The sequence below is a fragment of the Lynx rufus genome, unplaced genomic scaffold (genome assembly GCF_022079265.1).
Source record: "Lynx rufus isolate CCGP_SWC_20201006 ecotype Redwood Valley unplaced genomic scaffold, mLynRuf1.p SCAF_11, whole genome shotgun sequence".
Lineage (NCBI taxonomy): Eukaryota > Metazoa > Chordata > Mammalia > Carnivora > Felidae > Lynx > Lynx rufus.
The window spans coordinates 33,245,813-33,269,595 of record NW_025814825.1 but is presented as its reverse complement, the minus strand read 5'-3'; the positions used below and the strand labels follow the sequence as shown (position 1 = coordinate 33,269,595).

The following is a 23,783-nucleotide window of genomic DNA, read 5'->3' as shown; positions in this document are numbered from 1 at the left end:
GCTGTTGTCTGTGTCCATTTTTATTTTTGTTTTATTTATTTTTTTTCACTTTTTCGCCGACGTCATTCATCCTTTGGGAACCCCTAGATCTGCTGGAGCTGGACTCCGGCAGGATAGGAGGAGAGATAAAGAGTTTTCCAGACAAACAAAAACTAAAGGAGTTTGTGACTATTAAACCAGCCCTGCAAGAAATATTAAAGGGGACTCTGAGTGGAAAGGAAAGACCAAAAATGACAAAAGACAAGAAATGAACAGAAAAAATCTCCAGAAACAACCATAAAACAAGTAATAAAATGGCAATAAATACATATCTATCAATAATCATTCTCACTGTAAATGGACTAAACACTCCGATCAAGACATAAGGTGTCAGAATGAATAAAAAAAACAAAAAACAAAAAACAAAAAAACCCAACAAGTCCCATCTATATGCTAGCTACAAGAGACTCATTTTAGACATAAAGACACCTGCAGATTGAGAGTGAAGGGATGCAGAAACATTTATCATGCAAATGGACATCAAAAGAAAGCTGGAGTAGCAATCCTTATAGCAGATAAACTAGATTTTAAAATAAAGACTGTATTAAGAGATGAAGTAGGACATTCTATCATAATTAAGGGGTCTAGCCATCAAGAAGATCTGACAATCGTAAATATGCCCCCAGCTTGAAAGCACCCAAATATATAAATCAATTAATAATAAACATAAAGAAACTCAGATGGCTTCATAGGCAAACTCTACCAAACATTTAAAGATTTAATACCCATTCTTCTCAAACTATTACAAAATATAGAAAAGGAAGGAAAACTTCCAAATTCATTCTATGAGGCCAGCATTACCTTGATGGCAAAACCAAAGACTCCACTAAAAAAGAGAACTACAGGCTAATGTCCCTGATGAACATGGATACAAAAATTCTCAATAAAATACTAACAAATTGAATCCAACAGTACATTAAAAGAAGCATTCACCATGATTAAGTGGAATTTATTCCTGGGCTGCAAGGGTGGTTCAATATGCACAAATCAATCAATGTGATATACCACATTAACAAAAGAAAGGATAAGAACCCTATGATCCTTTCAATAGATGCAGAAGAAGCATTTGACAAAGTACAACATCCATTCATGATAAAAACCCCCAACAAAGTAGGGCTAGAGGGAACACAACTCAATATACAAAAGGCTGTATATGAAAAACCCACAGCTAATATCATCCTTGATGGGGAAAAACTGAGAGCTTTTCCTCTATGGTCAGGAACTATATAGGGATACCCACTCTCACCACTGTTATAACATAGTACTGGAACTCTTAGCCTCAGCAATCAGACAACACAAAGAAATAAAAGGCATCCAAATCAGCAAGGAAGAAGTCAGACTTTCACTATTTGCAGATGGCTTGATACTCTAAATAGAAAACCCAAAAGACTCTACCAAAAAATTGCTAAGATTTTCAGCAAAGTTGCTCAACACTCCACCCAAAAAATTGGATTCCACCCAAAACCCAAAAGACTCCACCAAAAAATTGCTAAGAATTCAGCAAAGTTGCAGGATACAAAATCAACATACAGAAATCAGTTGCATTTCTATACATCAATGATGAAGCAGCAGGAAGAGAAATGAAAGAATCAATCCCATTTACAATTGCACCAAAACCATAAGATACCAAGGAATAAACCTAACCAAAGAGGTAAAAGATCTATACTCTGAAAACTATAAAGCACTGATGAAAGAGATTGAAAATGACACAAAGAAATGGAAAGACATTCCACGCTCATGGACTGGAAGAACAAATATTGTTACAACATCTACACTACCTAAAGCAATCTACACATTTGATGCAATCCCTATTAACATATCAACAATATTTTCCCACAGAGCTAGAATAAACAATCCTAAAATTTGTATGGAATCACAAAAGACACAAATAGCCAAACCAATCTTGAGAAAGAAAAGCAGGTCTGGAGGCATCACAATTCTGGACTTCAAGTTATATTACAAAGCTGTAGTGATCAAGATACTATGGTACTGGCACAAAAACAGACACATAGATCAATGGAACAGTACAGAAAACCCAGAAATGAACCCACAACTATATGGTCAATTAATCTTCGACAAAGCAGGAAAGAATATCCAGTGGAAAAAAAGGCAGTCTCTTCAACAATGATGTTGGGAAAATTGGATAGAAACATGCAAAAGAATGAAACTGGACCACTTTCTTATACACAAAAATAAATTCAAAATGGATGAAAGATCTAAATGTGAGACAGGAAAACATTAAAATCAAAGAAGAGAACACAGGAAGTAACCTTTTTGATATCAGCCATAGCAACTTCTTACTAGATATGTCTCCTGAGGCAAGGGAAACAAAAGTAAAAACAAATTATTGGGACTACACCAAAATAAAAAGAAATAAGACTTGGGGTGCCTGGGTGGCTTAGTCAGTTAAGTGTCTGACTCTATTTATTTATTTATGTACTTATTTATTTATCCTCAAGTTAGTTAACATAGAACCCAGTGATCCATTGCTTACATATGACATCCAGTGCTCATCCCAAAAAGTGCCCTCCTTAATGCCCATTACCCATTTAACACCCCCCCCAACCCTCCCCTCCATCAACCCTCAGTTTGTTCTCTGTATTTAAGAGTCTCTTATGGTTTGCCATAAGATTTTACCTTCCCCAGGCCGGCTCCATGACTTCCTAGGGTTGTTGCCTCTACTGCCTGCTCTGGGTACTCTGCCAGCTATCCCAGCTGGTCGCAACAGAACCTTGCCACCATTGCTCTCTAGCTCAGGGCATGCACTCACCATTTCACTCAAAGAGGGATGGAGTTGGGGGGGGGTGGTGGTGTCTGGGCAGCTCAGTCTGTTAAGCACCTGACTCTTGATTTTGGCTATGGCCATGATCTCACTGTTGGTGCGACTGAGCCTGGTGTCAGGCTCTGTGCTGGTGGGGCGGAGCCTGCTTGGGATTCTCTCTCCCTCTCTCTCTGCGACCCCCCTCCCCAAATAAAAAAAAAGATGGATGGATGGGAAATTACTTCTCCTTGGAGTTAGGTTCTATTAGAGGGGTCTCATAGCAAGGTAGGTTCGTGCCACAGCTCTTTGATTGTTATGTATTTCCTCCAGGGTAGGATACTGAGTAGAGGTAGGTTCAAGTAACAGCTTCCCTGCTGTACCTGAAAACCCTTTTTTCTTTCTCAGCTCAAGTTCTGTTGCCAAGTTCAACATACCAAGCCAGTCTTTTTTCTTATAGTGGATTTTCTCCTGGGGGCCCCACAATTCCCTTCCCTATTGTGATTTGGCCTTGTGGGTCCTCACACTCATCATCCCACTTACCACGATGCCCACTATCCATGCCTGCACGTGCCTAAGTTCTATTCATTGACACCGATGGACTTCATTTCCTGGGAGCCCCATTTAATTCAATTGATGCAAGCCACTCACACACTCAATTTTCATTTAGGTTCCACCAGAATCTTGGGTGATAGAAATCTGAATTAATTGAGCACATACCCATGGGTTGTGGCGTGAGACTATCTAGATGTGAAGTCTGAATGGCCCAGGAGATTGGTCTTTATATTTAAAGTTCCCTGAGGTAGGGGCACCTGGGTGGCTCAGTTGGTTGAGCATCCAACTTTGGCTCAGGTCATCATCTCACGGTTTGAGTCTGAGCCCTGCATCAGGCTTGCTGCTATCAGCGCAGAGCCTACCTCAGACCCTCTGCCCCTTCCCCACTTGCTCTCTCTCTCTAACAAATAAATAAACATTAAAATTAAAAGTTCCCTGAAGTAACTCACAAAATGTTAAATGTAAACATTTTGGTTAACTTGCTTCTTATTGATTATATGCCTAACATAGATGGTCTGAAGGTAAAATTAGCTTGGATCCCTTACAAAATATGGTTGTGAAAACCATTAATGACCAATTTTATTCTTGGAACTGATACCTAACAAGAGTTTGGCTGGTCTGTTCACCTGATCTTTTAGGAAAAGAGGAAGAGACCTTTGATCATTTGATCTGGACCACCTTAGAACAGAGACATGGGGCACTAGTTGGTGTTGAAGTAAGATGTCTGTCCTAAGGAGACCTACTCAAGGACTATGGTCTCCTTTTCACATACACCAACCCCATTGTTAGTTGAAATGTGTGCACCATGATCCTTTACCTAATCTAGATTTCAAACATATGGCCGAGAAATTGTTCTCTATAAAATAATTCCGCTCTTTAATTTGGGATTTGGCTTAATGGATTTGTTATGTTTTCAAGTCATTATGATAAATCCTTGGCATGAGGATGAGTGTGAGCTTTATCTGTAAAATGGGGTTATGGTAATTCCTGCTCATAGGGTTGCTACAAGGATCAAATGAGTAATATAGACAGTAGCAAATGTATATGTGCTCCCTGCTCAAGGTGTTCAAAGGCATGCTATTGTCCACAATAGAATCCAGATCCTTGGTGATTTGATTTCATTCCCATTTTCCTCTCCTATCTTAACTGAACTACTTAATACAAACACATACATTTCTCCACCTCCATGCTTTATTCCCTTTGGTTCCTCTGTCGAAATATCCTCCTTCCCATCTTTGCCAACTCCTGCGCTTCCTTCATGACCTGATCCGCCCACTTCAGGAGAGGTTCTTCCTATCACCTAAGCTGAAGGGAGCCATTTTCCCTCCATACACTCCAGATCATTCTATTTGGATCACTCTTACTGCAACCCTTACTTCCCACTTTTAATGTACTAATTTATGTACATATCTCATCTCCATGAAATTCTAAAGGGCAGGATTTGAAAATATTTCATTTTGAATATCCAGTCATACTTGGCCTTGGTCCTGCCCAGAACAGGGATTAAATAAATGTTTTATGAATGAATGGGTTAAAGAGAGTTTATACTTGGTGTGGTGGTGCCTGAAGTTTGAGTTTTCATGGGAATCAGCTTATGTGTTTATTTCCAAAGTTTAGGATTGTTTTTCTTTGTGCACTGAAAATTGATTAAGGAATGGGAGATTATTCTCTTGATCAAAGGTATCTGATCTGAAACTGGATCAGAATACCTCACAGGTCCCATCTAACTTTAGGAAACAATGAGTCTATTGTCTGGAGAGATGCCAAGATGACAGCCCTGACTCATCTTTGTAGGTATTCAGGGATAGAAGCCCACAAGTCTGTGGGTAGAACTAAATCATTGCAGCTAATAGATTAATTTGTGTCACTCCAGAATTAACAATCTAGTGGACAGAATCCTTAAATCGTTCCTTACCCAAATTTCCAATGTATATTTGAGTTTCTGGATAATAGAATAACAGAATTTTTGCATTGGAATGAAACTCCCTTGCCGCTGAGGCCATCTTCCCAGGTAGAAGCATGCTGCCTTTAGCGTCTCTGACATACCTTCCAGGCTTTGCCTGAGCACGTCCAATGAGCAAACTCCCACTAGTTTTCCAGTCTGTTGTTGGATAACCCAGTTGTTAGAAAGGTTTCTCTTATATTAAGTCAGTATTTGTCACTTTATCATAATGGTGAGACTTTATCATGTTGGTCCTATTTCAGCTTTGGAGCAACAGAAAAGCCTGTTCTCTCTCCCATACGTAAACTTCAGATTTTCAAAAATGTATCTTGGGCATTCTCTAAGTCTTCGCAGGCCAAACTCCTTTAGCCCCTTAGGCAGCATGGGGGACACATTTCTTGTCCTCTCTTAAATTTCCTGTTTGGCAATGACCCTCCTAAAATGTAGTGAGTGGAACACGCTACTCTCACACTTAATTATAACTACCATTTACCACTCAGTCACCTTACTAGAGTGGCTTTGCTTATGTATTTCATCTCACTTAACTTTCCTCACAACGGTCCCATGCAGACAGTTCTTACAACTGTTATTTTATAGATAAGGGGTCTGTAGCTCAGATAAGTTAAGTCATCACTGGACTTAGGGTTAGGAGCAGTAGAAAGCAGAACTGAATGTGACGGCTTTCAAAACTCATAGTCCTCCACCAGTATGATTAGTTTTACTACCCAACAAGCCAGTTACAATAAACAAAAATCTAATTTCTTTTGCGCTGTTCTGCAGTCTACATAGTCCCTGTTTTTAAGGCAAATGTGATTCAGAAAGTCTGGTGGCTGGTAGATAGCTGGCAGTACCCTGGCCGGAGGGTCTGGCAGTGTGGCCTAAACAAATGCCAGTGTAGACTGTCATCCCCCAGCACTGCCTGAGTTCCCTGTTGGTATGCTGTAGGCATCCCAGTGTTCATTTGTTAACTATTTTTACAAGTGCTTCCTTGGAGCAAGGAGCTGTTAGGAAATGGGGTAACCATGGGCAGGTGCTCAGGGGGAATTGACAGTGAATCAGACCCGGGTTGCCCTAGTAGTTTATTATAAAAAAAGATGACACATGCTAAGCAGCAGTAAATGGAGTGGAGGGGTGATGTTATTGTGGTGCCTCAAATTTCAGAGGAGGGAGGAATGATTTTCAAGAGTGGGGGGGGGTATCTGGCAAGTTTTTGTGGAGAAGGTTGCATTTAAGCAAGTTTCTTACTTTCTCTGCTTTAGTTTCTCATACTCTGAAGATGACATTAAAACTGGTTCTTAACTGGTAGGGTTGTTATAAGCATCAAGTAAAACAATTCAAGGGAGTGCACGGCACACTGCCTGTCATTTAGTGAGTCATAAATAAAGTTAATTATTTTAATTTGAGAAACATTTTTAGATTGGAATCAAACACAGGATTTTGAAATCATCCAGGCCTGGGTTCAAGTCCAACATGGTAGGACTGTGCGCACTGAATTTCTCTGAGCCTCAGACTCCTCATCTGTAAAAGGGGTGAATGAAAGCCCTGCTTCATAGATAGGTGGATTACGTGAACTAATGCTTTTAACACAGTGACCAAAAAGGAGTAAGCTCCAAGAGACTGTTAGCTGTAATTAATTAATACCTTTTGAGCTGGGCCTTGGAGGATGGGTAGGATTGGGGTGAGAGCAAGAACATGACAGAAAGAGTACACCAGGTGCAAGGTACATTGTGATTGGTTGGGAGGTGACTTCATCTGGGCCATAGAATGTGTATGAAGGGAAGAAGGGGGTTCAGGGACCAGAGGTGGCCGGTCTTGGAAGCCAGAATGAGGAGTCTGGGGTTTACTCTGTAGTCAATGAGGCCATGCAGTCACATACACTATGTTAAAAATCTTGCTGGATTTTTGTTGTCCCTTAGTTCCTCCTATTTCTGTGTCCTGATCTCTGTGGTCACTCTCAACTTATTCCATCATGGCCCATCATTTCCATCTTCATGACTGCAACTGCCTCCTGACTAGCCTCCTTGCTTCTACTCTTGCGCCTCTTCCCATCCGCTCTCTATGCGGCAGTTGTTCAAGTGATTTTTTTTCAATGCAAACCTGGTCGCCTATCTGCCTAAAACCTCTCAATGACTTCCCAGGTACTTAGGGTAAAATCTAAACCCCTTATCATAATTAAAAACCTTCTGTGTGATCTAGCCTCTTATTTGCCCTCTCTATCAGTCAGCGTTCTGGCAGGAAAGTAGCATAAATCAAAACGGGTAATTTGACCAGTGTCTAATAAAGCTGCTATTTACATGGGTGCGGGAGGATCTGAAGAAACTAATAAGGAATAGTGAAGTCTTGGGGGGGGGGCAATAACTCCAGGAATTGTTCCCCACCTCTAGGTTGAAAGGACAAGCAGACAGAGCCACCTCAGAGCCAACGGAATAGATCCATGGAGTTCACTGCCTGACAGAAATCACGGCTGTTGGCAGAGGATCGAAGCCAACCAACCACAGCCACCTGCCAGGGTGGAGGCTGGGGGATAAACACTTTGGTTCATTCTCCTCAAACCCTCTGCTTTCCTTTTAGTGCCTCTTGTTGACCAAACCCAACCAAAAGTCAGAGGACACGGAAGCCCATTGGTGCAGTCCATACAGGTGAGCTTTCCCAGGCAAAAAGTTGGTTACAAGAGTGTCGCAAGTGCATCTGGAGGGCTCTTATATTTTTTCTAAGGTACCTTGTACCTTATATGCTGTTTCCTTCTGTCTCCTCAGGCCCGCCCCTTCACCTAGCCAATGCCTGCTCTTCCCTCTGCTCTCAGCCCGAGTATCAGCTACCCACAGAAGAATCTTCCCTTGACTCACCCCAGGTTAGGTCAACTCCCTCTGTCACATGCTCTCATAGCACCCTCTAGTTATCTTTTGATATGCATATTAGAATTGCATAATGATGAATTATACAATTATTTGCTTAGTAATAGTTGTTCTGTTAGATTGAGAACATAGGACCCAGTTGGTCTTTTTTTTATTATTATTATAGTATCTTCAGTCCTGAGTACAGTGAACTCCATAGAAGCCCAGTAAATACTTGTTGAATAACTGAATAGTAAATACCAACATTGTTCAGTCTTCAAATTTCTCTTTGCGTGTCACCCAACTTCGATCAGAACAGGTCTTGCTGGGGGCGCCTGGGTGGCGCAGTCGGTTGAGCGTCCGACTTCAGCCAGGTCACGATCTCGCGGTCCGTGAGTTCGAGCCCCGCGTCGGGCTCTGGGCTGATGGCTCAGAGCCTGGAGCCTGTTTCCGATTCTGTGTCTCCCTCTCTCTCTGCCCCTCCCCCGTTCATGCTCTGTCTCTCTCTGTCCCAAAAATAAATAAACGTTGAAAAAAAAATTAAAAAAAAAAAAAAAAAAGAACAGGTCTTGCTGATTTTAGGTGTGGACCTGACACCTTAACAGGCCCATAAGACTACAGGATATTTCAACAAATATCTTTGGAGTGTCTACAATGTTCTAGGCATTGGTAAGTGCAAGGGATACAAAGATGGGTAACATTTGGTACCTGCCCTCAGCAGTTCACAGTCTATTAGGGAAAAAAGTAACATAAACAAATAAATAACACTGTTTCAAAAGCTATTCTAGCTGTCTAAACAATTCGTCTCTGGAACACAGAGCAGAGAATAAGGAATTCTGTTCTGTCTCTAGGGCTGGGAGAAATTTAACACCGGACATCTGAGCTGGACCTTGAAGGACGGATAAGGTTTGATCAGGTGAAGGGCTTCTGGGCAGGGGAAATGGCAAGAACAAACAGAGAATGTGGCACATGAAGGCAGAGACTTGCATGACCTATGTACTTTCCACAATTAGGGGAGTCCGATGGTCAGCAGAATTTTCCAGGAGGTTTTAAAGTCAATGGTAATTTTATATAAGTAACACAGTGAAGGACAAAAGCAGGAGACACTGGAAGGCAAAGGAGGAAGGAGACATTTGAAGTCCTGCAAAGAAAAGGGCAAGCTGGACAACAGCCAGAAGTAGCACGAGAATCAAAGGATGACAAATGGTTTTACAGGTATAAAAAAATCCCTGAGGAGTTACTGCCTTAAAAAACTCAAGTCTACATCTGTCCTGGTCCTGATGCCTGACTTGTGATCTGAAAACAAATCTGCCATGTCCCAGGACAATGTGTACTTTTGTGGAGGCTCCTAAGACCGGGACATTAGGTGGTTTTGTTGGCACTGCTCTGTGGTACTTTTGAAATACCTTTTCCCTCTGAGTGCCAACTTAATGGTACACTATCTTCTTTTAGTATTTTTGTCAGTGCTCCTCGCTAGACTCTTTTTTTGACAATTCATATTCTTGCTACCTGCCTATTTGCCAAATTCACATCATTTCAACGTTATCTTCTTATGTTCTCTGTTTTGTGGAGGATTCTGAAGGCAACAACCATTTTTCTTAATTAACACATCCAATCTACCCAATGGGCATGTGTTGTTAGTGCTAGGTGCCGAGTCCTGGAGATACACAGATGAATACGATGTTGTCCTTGCCCTCCAGGAGCTTACAATCTAGCAGAGGAGACAGATGCAAAACAGATTTTTATGTTACCGAGACTAGATTTTAATCGTTTCCACCGCAAAAAACAAATGACAATTAAGTGATGTGACGGGATGTGTTATCTAATGCTACCTGGTAATCATATTGCAATATATGAACTGTGTACCTTACACTTACACAATTGACATTTTATGTCAATTGTATCTCAATATAAATAAATTAAAAAAGAATAAAATTAATTACAAGCAAAAGAAAAAAGAAAAAAACTGTGTCAGCTTTTTCAGATATTTTTCTATGGTGTTCAACATTTCTTATCTTTTAAAATCTCCCCTGATGTTCTTTCCCTAAGCAAATATTCCTCTTTTGAAAAAAAATAACTGTGAGATCTGGAACTGTTTTCCTTCTCAAAATAACCACCAGGGTTCCCATCAGATAATTCTTCCTCAGTCTTCTATAGACTTATTTGTGATAGGCAACATTTATCATCTTAGAGGAATAAAACAGAAATTGAAAAGTGTCATCATTCCACTATACTTTAAAAATTTTTTTTTTCAACTTTTTTTTATTTATTTTTGGGACAGAGAGAGACAGAGCATGAACAGGGGAGGGGCAGAGAGAGAGGGAGACACAGAATCGGAAACAGGCTCCAGGCTCCGAGCCATCAGCCCAGAGCCCGACGCGGGGCTCGAACTCACGGACCGCGAGATCGTGACCTGGCTGAAGTCGGACGCTTAACCGACTGCACCACCCAGGCGCCCCTCCACTATACTTTTTAAAAGAATGAAACCTATTTTCTCTTTTTGATTTTTACACAACAGAACTGTTAATATTCTAAGGGTAATAATTATTACTTAAAAAATAAAACACCATCAAAATAATGCAGATAATTCAGAGATCTCTTTCCCTAGGATATTGCAGAATAAAAACAAAACCAACCAGCCAGCCAGATTTTTATAAAATAAGATAGTAAGTGAAATGATGAAGATAATCCCAGGGTCTTAAAAAAACACAGAGGTAGTTCCATGAAGCAGTCTGGAGAGGAGGGCATGGGAGGTACTGCTGGGAAATGACATCTGACTGAACCTCAAAAGAGGAAGAGACATTAGTCTAGCACAGGTGAGTGCAGGGAGCACCCAGGCAGAGGGACAGTGTAAGAGCACATAGAGGATTAGGGAATGACAAATGGGGTCTGGGAACATCAGGAGTTTGTTTATTTTGGTAGATTTAGATTATAGGCAGCTATTGTAGGATTTTGTGATCAAAGCTTCATTTTAGATACACTGTTGGAGGTGAGAAGAATGTGTCTGAGTGACAGTATAGGGTGGGAAAGGCCCGTCAGAAGGCTCTTATGACAATCCAAGTGAGAGAGGGTGAATGGCCAAAGGATGGAGAAGAGGACTTGGATTTTGAGACATACTGAGAAGGCAAAAAGCAGGCAGGATTTGGTGAGGGACGCAATACGGGAGTGAGGAAGACAGAAGTGTCCCAACAGAGTACTCAAGTTCAGATCCTAGTTTAATGTCTGTGAACAAACCAGCTAATTACTCAGATGAGGTGTTGGCACATGAGGTTAGGTCTTGGCATTGAAGCTTAAATCCCATTACTTAATAGTTTCAAACCCTGCTATCATCATTCAGCCTTAGTGAGTCTCAGTTTCCCCATCTGTAAGATGGAATAATGAGAGTGGCTTCACAAGGTTTTAATGAGAATTAAATGAAATAAAATATATGAGACCTTTATAAAGTTAAAGGACTAATCACACGTAAACGTTTTTGCTCAAGAAGTGCCATTGTGATCTTTGCAATCAAATCTTGCACTTCTGTTTGAAGTCTGCAAATAAGAATCTCTTTCAATATTAGCCACAGAGAAGACTAATTCCATAAATAGCATCAAAATTTTGGATTTGAGGGTAAGACAGGATGGACGTAAGACAAGAGAAAATGATGCTTAGTCACTGTCCTGTTTTAAGCAGTAGGCCTCTGCTCTAATAGTAATCGACTTAAAAGAAGAATTATACTATAACAATATTATAGCCAGTGATTGTCATAAAATATAGGAAAGGACCTAATAATGCTGGATACATGATTTATTCTTATAATGTTATTTCTTCAATCCTTTCTTCAGAAAGAAAAAAAACCTCTTTCAATCACTAATTGAGCTCCAAAACTCGGTAACAATGAAAGCTCAGTGTGTACAAGAAAGCAAGACCTAATGCTTTTTTCTCAACCTTCTCACTTTCCACGACAGGAGAGGGTTTTTTTGATAGGAAAAATGAAGGAATTTTGGAATATTTTGTCTTCCTCTTGGTGGTCTCAAATAACTTCTAATTTTACCAAGTGACTTAACAGTTTAACAGTTGTTCATTTAAGAAAAATTAATATCCTACTAATAGATTAAATAAGGCTTGGAGGAAGTGGGCTTTGAAACATGTTTTCAAGGTTGCGGCTGCCATTCTAGAGGACTTACTACACTTCAGATGACCTGTGAAAGCTCTGGTAAGAACAGCTGACTCAGTAGGATCTGGGAAATTGTTCACTCTCTCCCAACTGCCGCCCACCCCACAGTTGGAACTTTTCACCACTTCCTAAGCATATAGCAGCTAAACAGAAATAATTCTCTGATAGATGCAAAGCCATAGCTTGGGCCAAATCTGCTTTGACTATACATGGGTAGGGGAGATGCTACAGCATCCTAGTTAAAAAAGGGAATAGGGGCACCTGGGAGCCTCAGTCAGTTAAGCATCCAACTTTGGCTCAGGTCATGATCTCGTGGTTCTTGGGTTCGAGCTCCATGTTAGGCTCTGTGCTGACAGCTCAGAGCCTGGAGCCTGCTTTGGATTCTGTGTCTCCCTCTCTCTCTGCACCCCCCCCCAAGTAAATAAAAACATTTAACAATTTTAAAAAACGGTTTAGAGTTTTGAATATCCCTTGGAGCTAGTAGTCATTAAGAATTATATCCAGAGTGGGGTGGGGTGGGGTGATGTGATGTGTTTGTGTGTATGTCGGGGAGTAGATGGCAAGAGATGTTTAACATATAAGAAAGGAAGTATTGTGGTATGTTATAAATCAGGGATCTGTTTTCAGTTTGGATTACTTCTGCCAAAAGTACTTTAAAACTCCAATAACCATAGTTCATAGCTGAATCCAGACACTAGATGACAGAGCAGAAAAATATCTGTCTCTAGACAAAATGAGCCTGGTGAATAAATTGTGGTTAGACAGAGAGCTGCTGCATCCCATGGGCTTTTTGAGTTTGCGAGCAAAGAATCAAGATGCAGAGTCACAATGATTCAGAATGCTAAGATTCAGCAAAATATGGGACTGAAACGGAAGGTTGCACACCCCAGCCCAAACAGAGCAATGAAAACAGAGCATCAGACCCACCTAGCATAGATGAACCCAGTCAGCCATGTCCACAGAGGGACTTATCCAGCTTATTTTTTTTTTTAATTTTAAAAAGTGTTTATTTGAGAGAGTGAGAGAGCATTCATGCACATGGGGGATGGGCAGAGAGGGAGGGACAGAGAGAGTCCCAAACCAGCTCAGAGTTGTCAGCACAGAGCTCGATGTGGGGCTCAATCTCATGAACCGTGAGATAACGACTTAAGTCGAAACCAAGAGTCAGATGCTTAACCGAATGAGCCACCCAGGCACCCCTCTAGCTTTTTAGAAAGGAGGAAGTGGATACAGGGAAGAACAGAATTTAGGCGTATACAGTGTATCAATGTTCTCTTAATGAGTAGATTCAGTCCTTGCCCCAGTGCTTTCCTATATGCCCCGAGTTAAAAAGAAAATTCTCCAAGTCACAAAAATGACAGTGCCCAGAGCAAGTTGAATCAGGCTGGTAGTCCCCTTACAGAATTTCCTTTGGAGCTGCCTTATTCGTGCATGTTACTGTGAAGTCCCCTTCCACGGGGGCAGGAACTAAAAACAATTTCTTGTACACGTCCTTCCATTCCCACCCCCTCCAAAATGGGCAGCTAGCTGCCCAGTTATTGAACAATCAATTCTTCCCCTCCTTTTATTAGACGTGCCCACCTGTAACATATGTTAAGTAGGTCCGTTTATGGACTCTTTAATCTCACTGACCTGATTCTTTTTTGCCATGTGCCAAATGATTATTTACTTTTGATTTTTTTATTGAGGCATAATTGACATATAACATTATATTAGTTTCAGGTGTACAATATAATGATTTGATATTTGTATATATTGTAAAATGACCAAAGTCTAGTTAATATCCATCACCACACATAGTTACAAGTGTTTTCTTCTGAGGAGAACTTTTAAGATTCACTTTCAGCAACTTTCAAATATACAATGTAGTATTATTAACTATAGTTACCATGTTGTACATTACATCTCCATGACTTATTTCTATAACTGGAAGCTTGTGCCTTTTGACACCCTTCATCGATTTCTCCCATCCCCCACTCCTCACCTTTGGTAACCACCAATTTGTTCTTTGAATCTATGAGCTCCACTTTTTTTTTTGATTCTACATAAAAGCAAGATCATCCAGAATTTGTCTTTCTCTGTCCGACTTATGGACTTTTTTCACTTAACATAACACCCTCAAGGTCCCTCCACATTGCCACAAATAACTGGATTTCATTCTTTTTATGGCTGAATAATATTCCACTGTGTGTGTGTGCATGTGAAATAATTTATTTCTCCATCTTTATTCATCTGCACTTTGGTTGTTCCCTTATCTTGGCTATTGTGAATACTGCCGCAATGAACATGAGGGTGCAGATATCTTTTTGAGTTAGTCTTTTCATTTTCTTCAGATAAATACTTGGAAGTAGAATCGCCAAATTATATGGTAGTTCTATTTTTAACTTCTTGAGGAACTTCCACACTGTTTTCCATAGTGGCTGCACCAATCCACATTCCCACCAACAACGCACAGAGTTCTCTTTTCTCCACATCCTCACCAGCAGGTGTGAGCTGCTGCTTGTGGTTTTGATTTGCATTTCCCCGATGATGTTGAGCACCATTTTGTGTACTTTTGGCCATTCAGACATCTTCTTTGAAAAAATGTCTATTTAGATTCTCAGCCCATTTTTTAGAGTATTTTGCTGTTGTTGTTTTGTTTTTTTACTTTTATTGAGTTGTAAGAGTTCTGTATATATTTTGAATATTAACCCATTATCAGATACACATCATATTTGCAAATATTTTCTCTCATTAGGTAGGCTGCCTTCTCACTTCACGTCATTCATTTCCTTTGCTGTGCAGAACCTTTTTAGGTTGGTGTAGTCTCACTGGTTTATTTTTTGCTTTTGTTGCCTTTGCTTTTGTGTCAAATCCAAAACCAAAAATTATTTCCAAGACTGAGGTCAAGAGGCTTACTATCTTTTCTTCTAGAAGTTTTATAAAGGTTTCAGGTCTTATATTCAAGTCTTCAATCCATTTTGAGTTAATTTTTGTACATGGTATAAGAAGGTGGTCCAGTTCATCCTTTTATATGCAGCCGTCCAGTTTTCCCAGCACTATTTACTGTAGACACTGTCCTTTCCCCATTGTGTATTCTTGGCTTCTTTGTCATAAATTAATTGACCATATATATGTAGGTTTACGTCTCGTCTCTCTATTCTGTTCCATTGATCCATGTGCCTGTTTTTATGCCAGTACCATACTGTTTTAATTACTATATTGTAATGTAGTTTGAAATCAGGGAGTGTGATGCCTCCACCTTTGTTCTTTCTCAAGATTGCTTTGCCTATTTGCTGCTTTTTTTGCAGTTCAACACTAATTTTAGGATTGTCCTGTTTCTGTGAAAAATGCCATTGGAATTTTGATAGGGGTTGTGTTGAATCTGTAGGTTGCTTTGGGTAGTATGAACATTTTAATGAAAGGAGTTCTTCAATCCATGAGCATGGAATATCTTTCCATTTTTTGGTGTCTTCTTCAGTGTCTTTCATTAGTGTCTTACCGTTTTCGCGGTACAGCTCTTTCATCTCTCTGGATAAAGTTATTCTTAGGTATCTTATTCTTTTTGATACAATTATAAATGGGAACACTTTCTTAATTTCTCTTTCTGGTAGTTTGTTATTATTGTTAGCTTACTGTTATTGTGTAGAAATGCAACAGATTTTTGCATATTGATTTTGTCCCCTGCAACTTTACTGAATTCATTTATTAGGTCTAACGGGGTTTTTTTTTGGTGAAGTCTTTGGGGCTTTCTACATATACCATCATGTCATCTGCAAATAGGTACAATTTTATTTCTTCCTTTCTGATTTGTATGCCCTTTATTTTGATCGGATTCTTTTTTTTTAAGCTTATTTATGTATTTGAGAGCGAGAAAGAGAGAGAGAAAGAGAGAGAAAGAGAACACATGAAGGCAGAAAGAGACAGGAAAGAGAAGGAGAAAAAGAGAATCCCAAGCACGATCTGCACTGCCAGCACAGAGCCCTATGCCGGGCTCAAACCCACAAACCATGAGTTCAGCTGAAACCAAGAGTCAGACGCTCAACTGACTGAGCCACTCAGCACCCATATTTTGATTGGATTCTTCATTCATGCACCAATACCAAATTTGAAAAACACTAAATTTATAATACATTTTTTAGCTACTAGGGCTAGTATGTCATTATTATCTTTTTTCCCCCAGAATATTCCTTCTCATTTTGAGGTTTCTTATGCTGACATTTCCTACTTAGTACATTTTGGCTAGTTTCTATCCTTCCTCGGTACCACTCATCCCCTCACCCATCTTCCGTAATATTCATATTCAAAATGCTCTTCAGTGGTGACTTTAAGTCCCCCCCCCACCCCCCATAGGTCCTTTCTGACATGTTTTCTTAGCTCTAATCCTTCAATGAATATGGAGAACCTGAAGCAATCTGGAGATGTCACCATCAACACAAGGAATGATTTCTCCTTTACACTTAGATTGTTATTTCATTATTTGCTCATTTAATTGCTTTGCACTCACATCTCTAATTTTCTTCAAGACAGTCCAGGAGATTTTCTTTTTATTTTAACAGTTAAGGTTCTCTTTCCTTTGACCCGACCCCCAGTGTACCCTCCAGCTAGAATGCGCACTTCTAGCCAAATTATTCTCCCTGCAGTCAACCATACACGTCCTGGCCTCTAAAGGCCACTCCTTTCTCTCAAGTCCTAATGTACATACAACAAATGTATATAATGTTCATATGACCCATTTTCCACTTAGCCAACCTGGTTACTGGTCTTTTTACTTTATATCCTTCTTCCCAACAGATTAGAGAGGCCAAGTGCATCCTGTCTTATTTGTTCCCTTCTTCTTCACCTCACCTGTGATATCACACATGCCTGAGGTGGTGTCTTGCACTTTCTTTAACCATTTTAACCACTGTTTCTTTAATTACTGTTACTGTCGGCAACAACAATTGCACCTTCACACCTGCACCCGGATTGTTCTCTTACAGGGATGTTTGCAAAGTGGGGTGTGAGCTGAATCCAGTTTAGAGGCTTACTGAGTTTTGACTCCTCTTTGGAGAAAGCCTGTTTTCCTGATTTCTATTTTAAGGACTTCAGAGAGGCGGATTTCATGGCATGAGTCAGCACCAGGGGGCAGGAGAGAAGGCAGCATGAATGGAAACAAGCATAAACTCAAAAGGACCGTGTGAGTAAATGGCATAAGCATGTGAAAGCCTCCAACACGGTTCTTGGGACCTAGTAGGTAGGCTATATAGGTTAGTTGAATGTGGAAGTTTTAAAGTCCTTTAAGAATGATTTCTTGGTTATAGAAAAAGTCCTTGTTCATGGTAGAAAAAATTAAAGATACAAAGAAGCAAAATTACAAAGAAAATTTTATTGATTTTATTTATTTATTTTTTTTTAATTTTTTTTTTCAACGTTTATTTATTTTTGGGACAGAGAGAGACAGAGCATGAACGAGGGAGGGGCAGAGAGGGAGGGAGACACAGAATCGGAAACAGGCTCCAGGCTCTGAGCCATCAGCCCAGAGCCTGATGCGGGGCTCGAACTCCCGGACCGCGAGATCGTGACCTGGCTGAAGTCGGACGCTTAACCGACTGCGCCACCCAGGCGCCCCTTGATTTTATTTTTTTAATGTTTATTTATTTTTGAGAGAGACAGAGTGCAAGTGGGGGAGGGGCAGAGAGCGAGAGAGACAGAGAGACAGAGAGACAGAATCCAAAGCAGGCTCCGGGCTCTGAGCTGACAGCACAGAGCCCGATGCGGGGCTTGAACCCATGAACCGCGAGATCGTGACTTGAGCCGAAGTTGGACACTTAACCGACTGAGCCACCCAGATGCCCCAAGAAAATTTTAATTACTCATAATCTGACCATCCAAAAATAAGCACTGTTAACATTTGGGTAGAACATATTCTATTTTCTATGCAGGCACATTTTCCCTCTAAAATGGGATCACAATACAGTCATTATTTTATATTTCTCCATAACTTTAATTGGCAATACCCACTTTTTTAGTTCAACGTATTCATCATGAGTAGAGGCACAAACTCTGCCCATGTTCCTGTTTGGGCTCTGACCTAACCAGTCCCTGGCAAACAGCTCAGCTTCTCTGAGTTTTAGATTCTTCCTCTGTGGGATGGGGGTGGGAGGGGGGAGAGGAAGACTTTGGAAAAAGAAAAGAAAAACAGACTGAAGCCAGTGATACCTAAGGCACCTTCCACTCCCATCATTCTAACAGTTGCTGGGGAATTAAAGGAAGTCACTCTGGTGCAATGGTTGTTGCCCTGGCATCAGTCAGGTTCTAATCCCAGCCTTATTTATGAGATCCTGGGTAGATTTCTTGACCTCTCAGTGCCTCAGTTTCCTTATCTCTCGAATGGGATTAATAACACACCATTTAGGGCTGTTCTGGGAGATGAATAGCTAAGACACATGGAACACTTAAAACGAGTGTTTGGCACCTAGTACAGGCCCAAGAAGCAGGAGCTATTGATTAATATATAAGAGCTCAGGCACTGGCCACCTGTGGCAACGGAATAAAAACTAAAACTGAGGGAGAGGGTACTGATCTGAGAACTACCAGGGGTTGAACACACGCGCTGGACACTGCTGAGTTTTCTCATCAGCACAGTCTTATGTAACCCTTGGAACAATTTCATTATCTCTCCTTGAACCGTGAGGAAGGTGAGGCTGGAACTTGACGAGATTCACGTAGCTTGTAAGTGTCAAACCCAAGGACTATGCCACCTTCAGCCAGTTTTGGTTCAGTTGAGGGGCTAGAAGATCAGCTACTAGTTGGATGTTTCCTTCTTAAATTCAAACCCAAGCTTTAAGTACCTTCCTGGTGATACTCAGCATGGGTGTCTTTCTCTTTAGTAACTATTTTAACAATTCCAGTGTTTGACAGTAATTTGAAAGACACAGGGATTTTTTTACATTGTACATTGTACATTCTGTACATTTTAATTGACTAGTGTATATCAAAGTTAATAGAGGAGAGCTAGGATGTGCGTTTTATAAAAATAATTTCTACTCGACTTAGAAATTTAATTTTATGGTTGTAACTGATGGTCTAAAAACTCCCCAAACTAAACAAAGTAACTGGTTCGGGAGAGTCTTAAATTTACAGGGTGATATTTTAACATTTTGGTTTCCACCTCACTGCCAAAGGACGTCAGAACTGAGTTGAGGGATTTGGATCGAACACTGGCTCTGTGGCGGACTCGCCACATGAATAAAAAAGACCATTTCATTTCTGGCTTTAGTTTTCTCGTCCAAGGAGAAAAACTGAAGAATAGATCTAAATACAAAGTGCCTTTTAATTAAATGCCACGCCACCGTTCTAAGGGTCTAGCGTGCTTTATTAACGTTTGTTTAGAGAAGTTGGTAATTCCTAGCAGCCTTAGTCCGCTCCCATGGTGCATTTTTAGATTTTCCCTAATTAAAAAAACATGCAGCCAACCTCTGATTGCTTTGGCTAAAGGTGAGGGAGAAAATGAGTGGATGCGCCAAGCAGTGAACAATATAAACATTTCTAGTATTATATACATTTGGAAGGAGCCACAACTCTGCGTGCCTGGGTTTAACTGTGCACAGACGCCTCAGGACGAAAAAGGCATCCCCTTGCCTGCAGTCCCGCCGAGCTGGCGCCCAGCCCGGGAGAGGTTTGCTGCTCTCCTCCCTGGCTTGCACCCGCTACGTGCTTCCCGGTGCGGCCTCTACGCCCCCCTCGCCCAGGGTTCGCATTACGGGGCTCGGTCCAGCTGCTGGCCGAGTCCCCGAGCACTCCCCCACGCGCCACTGCGGTCACGTTCCCTGGGCGAGGGCTCGCGCCCTAGCCGGGTGCTGGTTGGTCGCGGCGCGGGGCCAGCCACCCGGTGATTGGTGCGAGGGACTGGTTCACGTGGTCCGGGGCAGATAAGCGGCCACTCCCGCGCCGCAGCCGCAATCGGCCGGAGCTACCGCCGGCACTGGGACGGCCTGGGAGCGGGGTCCGAACTTGCGCGGGCAGCGAAGAGCCGGCTTTCACGGTCCGCCGCCGCCTCTCTGCCTAATGAGCTGCACCAGGTAGGTTCACTGCAGACTCCCCGCCTCAGAGCAGAGGGGAGCGCACGGGTGCAGGGAGGCTGGGCTGCGTCGTCCTTCGGGCATCACTGCAAGTGGAGACCCTCGGAGGATGGCTAGCTGGCTGAGTTGACTGTGGTCCCAGGGAAGCCTCGCAGGTGTGGAGATGTGCTCGGTGCTTCTTAGGCAAAACTCATTTTGGTAGTAAGCATCCCCAAACAGAATCTCTTAACGTGAGTCTGCTTTGGTTCTGATTCCCTTTTGGATTCCGACTGTTATCCCTTAATCCCGAACAAACGTCCCAAAGCACTGGGGCAGCTTGTGGGAACAGCACCTTGACGATGTTGGTTGGGTAGCTGAGCCTGGGGGGAGAACTGCAGTAGGACGTTTTGCCTTCATTCGCCCTCCTCCACCCTTCTTATCACGGTTTGCCATAGTAAACTCAGCCTTGTGGAGTTTGAGCAAATGATGAGTTTTTAACTCTTGGCCAGGACTTGAAATTCCAGGGAAACTGCCAAATCCTAAAACTGTCTTTCTATAAGTGCAAAAAGTGAAAATACAAAACAAAACTACAAGACAAAAAACCTTCCACAAAACTACTTTAAATAGCTCCTCCAGACCTAACTCACTTAGCAGAAGACTTCTCCCAAAATCCTGCTGTTAACTATTATTAGACTCGCAAATATAGCTTTAGCTTAGATTTGTTTGTTCTAAGTTTGTAGGCCTTCCAGAAAAATCCCAGGACTAATAAATTCTGTGAATGTTCTTTTATTACCCATTTTGTGTTAATGACCATTTGCCTATGTGCTTAGAGCTACTGTGAAGAGTTATTGAAGCCAGATTGAGAAATGTCATGTACAGTACACACAAGCCTCCTACCTGTAAGGATGGGGGGTGGGGAATCCATAAGCTTGGCAATATGTACGGAGGGCGAAAGGCCAGGAAAAAACTTGATGGGCACTTCTTAATTTAATATTGCTGAGCATAGTTATGTTTAAATTTTTAAATAGCTTCACTATCTTGCTAGTTATAAATATCCATTGCAAAACACTAGAAAACACCAAAAAAGTACAAAGGCGAAAATAGATCACCAATGATCCTACTGCCCAGAGATAAGTAACTTTTTGGTGTATTTCCTATTAAGTTTTTTATAAGTTCATATATATAATATATATTAAAAGTCCAATTTTCAGTTTTTTCCACCTAAATGTGGATTTGTCATGAATATCTCTATATGAAATATAGATTATGGGATATGCACTTCTTTAAGTGCATGAATTGCTGACTTGCATTTCAGTTTGTTACTTGTGAATAATGAGGGAGAACGTGACAAAGTGCACAGATAATCCTCTGACTTCATTCTTTCCAGCCTTGTCACTTTCAAAACTGTTCCATGAGAATTTTATGGCAATTTTTTTTCTTTTCAAGGGGATTACCTTTCCAGAGAAGTGTAATCAATTTAACAGCAAAATCAGCAGAGCAGCCAGAGGGAGCAGAGAGTCTGGAACCATGGTTCTGGAACCTGTATGGTCATTAGAATCACCTGGGAAGCTTTAAGAATATCTACCCTCCCTGTGGATGGGTTCTGCCTCAAGTGGCTATAAGTCCCAGGGATTGACATTAAAGAAAAAGAAATAAAACCAACTCTCTAGGCCATTGTGACTAGACAGGTTTGAGAACCACTGGCTCAGAACAGAGAAAATGGTCCTGAGAGCTGTATTAGAGATTATCATATCCAGCCCTTTTATTTCTCAGATGGGGATACTGAGACCCTCAAGTGTTTTAAGCAGTTAACCCATGGCCTTGTAGTCAGTCAAGGGCACAGCCAAACGTGGGATGCAAATCTGATCGTCTAATACTGTTTTCTTTTACTACATATGATAGCACATCCCTGGTATTTACTGTGCTGGTATAGTTTAGTCAATACAGAAACAGTATATATATACACACACACACACACACACACACACACACACACACACACATACACACACACACACACACACACACACACACATACTTGAGACCAGGGAAGAGCATTCCAGATCCAGGTGATAACCCCTCTTCTTTTTGTATTCCAGAATGATCCAGGTTTTAGATCCACGGCCTTTGACAAGTTCAGTCATGCCAGTGGATGTGGCCATGAGGCTCTGCTTGGCTCATTCGCCACCCCTGAAGAGTTTCCTGGGCCCTTATGATGACCTCCAGAGAAGAAATTTTGTGAACAAATTAAAGCCTCTGAAACCGTGTCTCAATATAAAACAGGAAGCCAAATCACAGAATGAGTGGAAGCGTTCACACGAGCAAGCCAAGAAGCGGGTTGTGTTTGCTGATTCCAAGGGGCTCTCTCTCACCGCCATCCACGTCTTCTCGGACCTCCCAGAGGAACCAGAGTGGGATCTTCAGTTTGATCTCTTGGACCTTAATGATATCTCCTCTGGCTTAAAACTCCATGAGGAGAAGAACTTGATTTTAGATTTCCCCCAGCCTTCAACGGATTACTTAAGTTTTCGGAACCACTTTCAGAAGAATTTTGTCTGTCTGGAGAACTGCTCTTTGCAAGAGCGAACAGTGGCTGGAACTGTGAAAGTGAAAAACATGAGCTTTGAGAAGAAGGTTCAGATTCGTATCACTTTTGATACCTGGAAGAGCTACACTGATGTGGACTGTGTCTACATGAAAAATGTGTATGGTGGCTCAGATAGTGACACCTTCTCATTTGCCATTGACTTACCCTCCATCATTCCAACTGAGGAGAAAATTGAGTTCTGCATTTCTTACCATGCTAATGGGCAGGTCTTCTGGGACAACAATGAGGGTCAGAATTACAGAATTGTCCATGTGCAATGGAAACCTGACGGAGTGCAGACACAGATGGCACCTCAGGACTGTGCATTCCACCAGGTGCCCCCCAAGACTGAGTCCGAGTCATCCCTTTTTGGCAGTCCGAGGCTGGCCAGTGGGCTCTTCCCAGAATGGCAGAGCTGGGGGAGAATGGAGAACTTGGCCTCTTACCGATGATTAAGTAACCTTGGTGACTGGCTCTGACCTGGTGTATTTCCCATGTAATTCTAGGTCTATATTGCTCAATATTAGGAAGTCTTGGCTACTTTCCTTCAGTAGGTTTAGTTTTGAGCTTCTGAGACCTGGCTACAAAAAGATAGCCACTTGAGAATTTAGTGTTGGGGTCTCCACGATGATACTGCCCAATTTTGCTTTGGAGGATTAAGTAACAGCCCGGAACCCTATTTTTGTAAAAGCAATACTGTTCCAATGCCCTTTCTCCTTCCCTCTCAATTCACTAGCTTTCATGTTGGGCAAGGAAAGGTTGAGAAAGGACAGCTGATGGTGATGGGAAGCTGTGTTAATGGTATGAGGAATGTCTAAAAAGTGCACACAAAGGGCTCTGCAGCTCATCAGAGGAGGAGCGAGAGGTCTGGTATTTTGCTGTTGGTGAGAA

The 23,783-nt window shown here is 41.5% G+C and overlaps 1 protein-coding gene and 1 pseudogene across 1 annotated transcript; one reads left to right on the top strand and one right to left on the bottom strand.

The window, feature by feature from the left end:
- LOC124506162 (developmental pluripotency-associated protein 4-like) overlaps window positions 1-14,827 on the bottom strand; it is a 36,115-nt pseudogene extending 21,288 nt beyond the window's left edge.
- A 5,485-nt stretch (window positions 14,828-20,312) lies between these two features.
- On the top strand, window positions 20,313-23,344 carry PPP1R3C (protein phosphatase 1 regulatory subunit 3C). Its single transcript, XM_047072777.1, has 2 exons — window positions 20,313-20,326; window positions 22,405-23,344. The coding sequence occupies exons 1-2, from the start codon at window positions 20,313-20,315 to the stop codon at window positions 23,342-23,344; spliced, it is 954 nt and encodes a 317-aa protein (XP_046928733.1).
- Window positions 23,345-23,783: the final 439 nt, after the last annotated feature.